The sequence below is a fragment of the Rhagoletis zephyria genome, unplaced genomic scaffold (assembly GCF_001687245.7).
Source record: "Rhagoletis zephyria isolate East Lansing unplaced genomic scaffold, Rhagoletis_zephyria_1.1 Rzeph_scaffold_27288, whole genome shotgun sequence".
NCBI lineage: Eukaryota > Metazoa > Arthropoda > Insecta > Diptera > Tephritidae > Rhagoletis > Rhagoletis zephyria.
In genome coordinates, this window is record NW_016184345.1 from 2250 (window position 1) to 5253 (window position 3004).

The following is a 3004-nucleotide window of genomic DNA, read 5'->3' on the forward strand; positions in this document are numbered from 1 at the left end:
TTTTGAGTTACATTGATTTAAAAAAAGCTTAATTTGAACTTTGACTTTTAATAATTGTTGTTTCCCAAAAAAATAAATATAGACCGCTACGTTCACCTCAATGGTCTCTATCGATCCCCAAAAGAATTTTTTTAATTTGAGAATAGTAGGTATTTGCACTTATGCCCTAATATGTAAACTTTTTAAAAAAAATTAGTCAAGAATATTAAACAAAGTAAAATTAATCGAAAGGTTTTAAGTTGCAATAATGTATTTATTGATTTATAGTACTTTTAAGCAGCAAGAAAAAAAATTAACCTGGTGGCCACTGCATTTGACGTCCTCCTAGAAAGTGCAAGTGCAAATGATAAACTGACTGTGCTCCATGCTGACCGTTGTTTACAACCACTCGGTAACCTTTATCTAATCCTAACTCATTGGCTACTTTTGCACCTACTATCATAAGATGACCAAGTAATTCTTTATCATCTCCATTAGCATGCGATAACTGAGCAATGGGTTTTCTAGGTATTACTAGAAAATGTGTGGGCGCCTGGGCATTAATGTCATGAAAAGCAACACACTAAAACAAATGATTTAGTTTCTTGTTATTACAGAATTTATGAGGCTTACTTTTTCATCCTCGTAGATGAAATTGCAAGGAATTTCTTTCCGAAGAATTTTCCCGAAAATAGTGTCTTCTGCGGGAGTTGCTGTTTGAGCTTTCTCGACCTCGCTGGACATTTTAGCAATGTTTGGCGAAATAGGCTTCAGGCTAAAAGGCGACATTTTCTTTTAAATGTTTGGTGGTAGTGCAAAATTAAACTTACCAATTCCACAAAGCTAACCTAATGCTTGAACTTATATGCATCTGTTAAAGTTAGTGATGGAAAAAGTATTAAGCTGCAAAACGATATTATCGATGGTATCGATAGTTTGATTTTTTGAAAAACATCGATTGTTTTCAGGTGATAGTTGATAGTTTCGATAGTGCCGGCGCATTGATAGCTGCGGTCCAAGAGACGAAGTGGCAAAGCAATTCAGCGCTGTTGAATTGTGTCGGGTACAACGTGCACCGTCGTCCTTTCCCCGGAGATTCGGCAACTAGTAAACGTACATGAGCGCAAAAAGTGGGAAGAGCATCTGAGGACCTGCAACTTCACCTCTGGTGTGAGTAAGCTTTGGTCAACCGTGAGGTCACTGTCCAATCCGATAAGCACGACGACAGAGTCGAAATTTCTTTCATCGACTATGCTTCGCTCCATACCATACTCCATACTTCGCTCTGGCTACTGCAGCAGGTTAAACTCCTACCTAAGTAGATTGAATGAGGATGTGCACAAATGAATATTGGGTGAAAAATTTCACCGGAAAATTCAGCAATTGTTTTGCGATTTTATATGTGCGAGTGTTAATTATATCACAGGTGCATACGTTATACGATAGTGTGAACATGATTCAAAGTGAACTACAGTATATTTTGCTTAGCTGCACATCCTTTGCACGAAAAACTTGTGCACTTAACCGAAAAAGGCACCTAAGCGAATTTTCTTTACTACTTCAATGAGGAAGGTATCCAAATCCCTATGAAACCAAATAATGGAGAAGCACTTACCACGTAGAAATTACTGCATGCGAAGTTTTTACCGAATAGTATCTAATTATCTATATAACTACATAAATTTATAGCCATTTTCGTTGTTTTGCGAGATGAACAAAATAAATAAAAAGTTGTAAAATTAGGTAATTGTAGGGCCAGTGCAGGTAAACGTAATACTTTCTTTGATAATTGAGACTAGTCGCACAATTTTTAAGGCAGGTATCGCCAATGTGCAGGTATGCTAAATGCATCTATCGGAGCAGTTTCCTTATAAATGTTAAAAATAATGCCTCTGATGCACATTTTAGGGTAGGTATCTTAAATGTGCACTTAAGCATAGAGGCAGCAAAGCAAAATATACTGTACTTCGCTTGGTGAATATTCAACATACGATAGGTTAACTGCAAAAGCGAAATGTGAACGAGTTCACACGAAATGAAAATTCATGTTAAGGCTAAGTTAGAATTTCACGCTTAAGATGTAATATTTACAATTACATATGTGCAATACCTATATATATATACATATAGAACACGATAGTATACGATACTATCGAAAATATCGATAGTATTTTTCAAACTATCGAATGGCGTCACCATCGATAGCTTTGCAGCTCTAGAATAGTATCGAGTATTAAAGGCCCTATACACGAATCGATTTATCGGCCAATCAGTTGGCCAACCAACAGACGTTGGTGGTAAATAAGCTGTGTGTAGGCAAATTGACAAAGGGCGCATTCCAAAATGTCAAAATACAAAGCCCCTTTTATTTCTAAACCTCAGAAGATTGTAATGCCAAATGTGTGCAACCACGGTTGGATGCTAGTTTTCCACTAGGTTGCGCAGGTCAGACCAAAGAACGTAGATAACAAGAAGGGACAACTCGTTATAATTGTACCGAAGGTACGCAACAGGGGCATGCCTTCTCTTTTTCCCTAGTGCGTTTTTTGATTGGATGAAAAGAGAAGGCACGCCCCTGTTGCGCACTTTCGCCACAATTATAACGAGTTGTCCCTTCTTGTCATCTACGTTCTTTGGTCAGACTTTTTCCTTTAGTACTGTTTAGAAATAAAAAAGACTGATGCTTTGTATTTTGACATTTTGGAATGCACCCAAATCTTCTTCAAGTTGTTTGACAGGTTGGAGTAAAATCAAAAATTTTTGATTTTTGAGGCAAATTGGTCAACTTGTTGCTCTGTGTGTAGACAAGTTGGCAACCTAAAATGCGATTCCATTTTTTTCAAAGGCTCGGTTCTTTTCGCTAGTGAAAATGCGTATAACTTGTGAAAACGGGGGCGGTAGCAATAACAAATACATAAAAATGAGAAGCATTCCCAACATAGCTTGAAAATTTGGCAGTGCTGTTGTGTTGTTCATAGTTCAAAAACTCTCACTCAAATGAAATCGGCCAACTGGTTGGTGCGTT

The 3004-nt window shown here is 37.3% G+C and overlaps 1 protein-coding gene across 2 annotated transcripts; it reads right to left on the reverse strand.

Moving 5' to 3' along the window:
- Positions 1–228: 228 nt before the first annotated feature.
- HINT1 (histidine triad nucleotide binding protein 1) lies at positions 229–920 on the reverse strand. Of its 2 annotated transcripts, none has more exons than XM_017638881.1 (3): positions 810–920; positions 613–754; positions 229–532 (listed from the first exon to the last, which is right to left on the reverse strand). In XM_017638881.1, the coding sequence occupies exons 1-3, from the start codon at positions 848–850 to the stop codon at positions 293–295; spliced, it is 423 nt and encodes a 140-aa protein (XP_017494370.1). In that variant the 5' UTR covers positions 851–920; the 3' UTR covers positions 229–292. The 2 variants fall into 2 exon arrangements, with proteins under 2 accessions (XP_017494370.1, XP_017494369.1); XM_017638880.1 differs by having other exon boundaries at positions 229–562.
- Positions 921–3004: the final 2084 nt, after the last annotated feature.

Coding starts and splice junctions, on each gene's coding strand:
- HINT1 (XM_017638880.1), bottom strand. CDS start 850: ATGCATATAAGTTCAAGCATTAGGTTAGCTTTGTGGAATTG. Junction 755..809: donor AGGTTAGCTTTGTGGAATTG/GTAAGTTTAATT, acceptor GTCGCCTTTTAG/CCTGAAGCCTATTTCGCCAA. Junction 563..612: donor TCATCTACGAGGATGAAAAA/GTAAGCCTCATA, acceptor CATTTGTTTTAG/TGTGTTGCTTTTCATGACAT.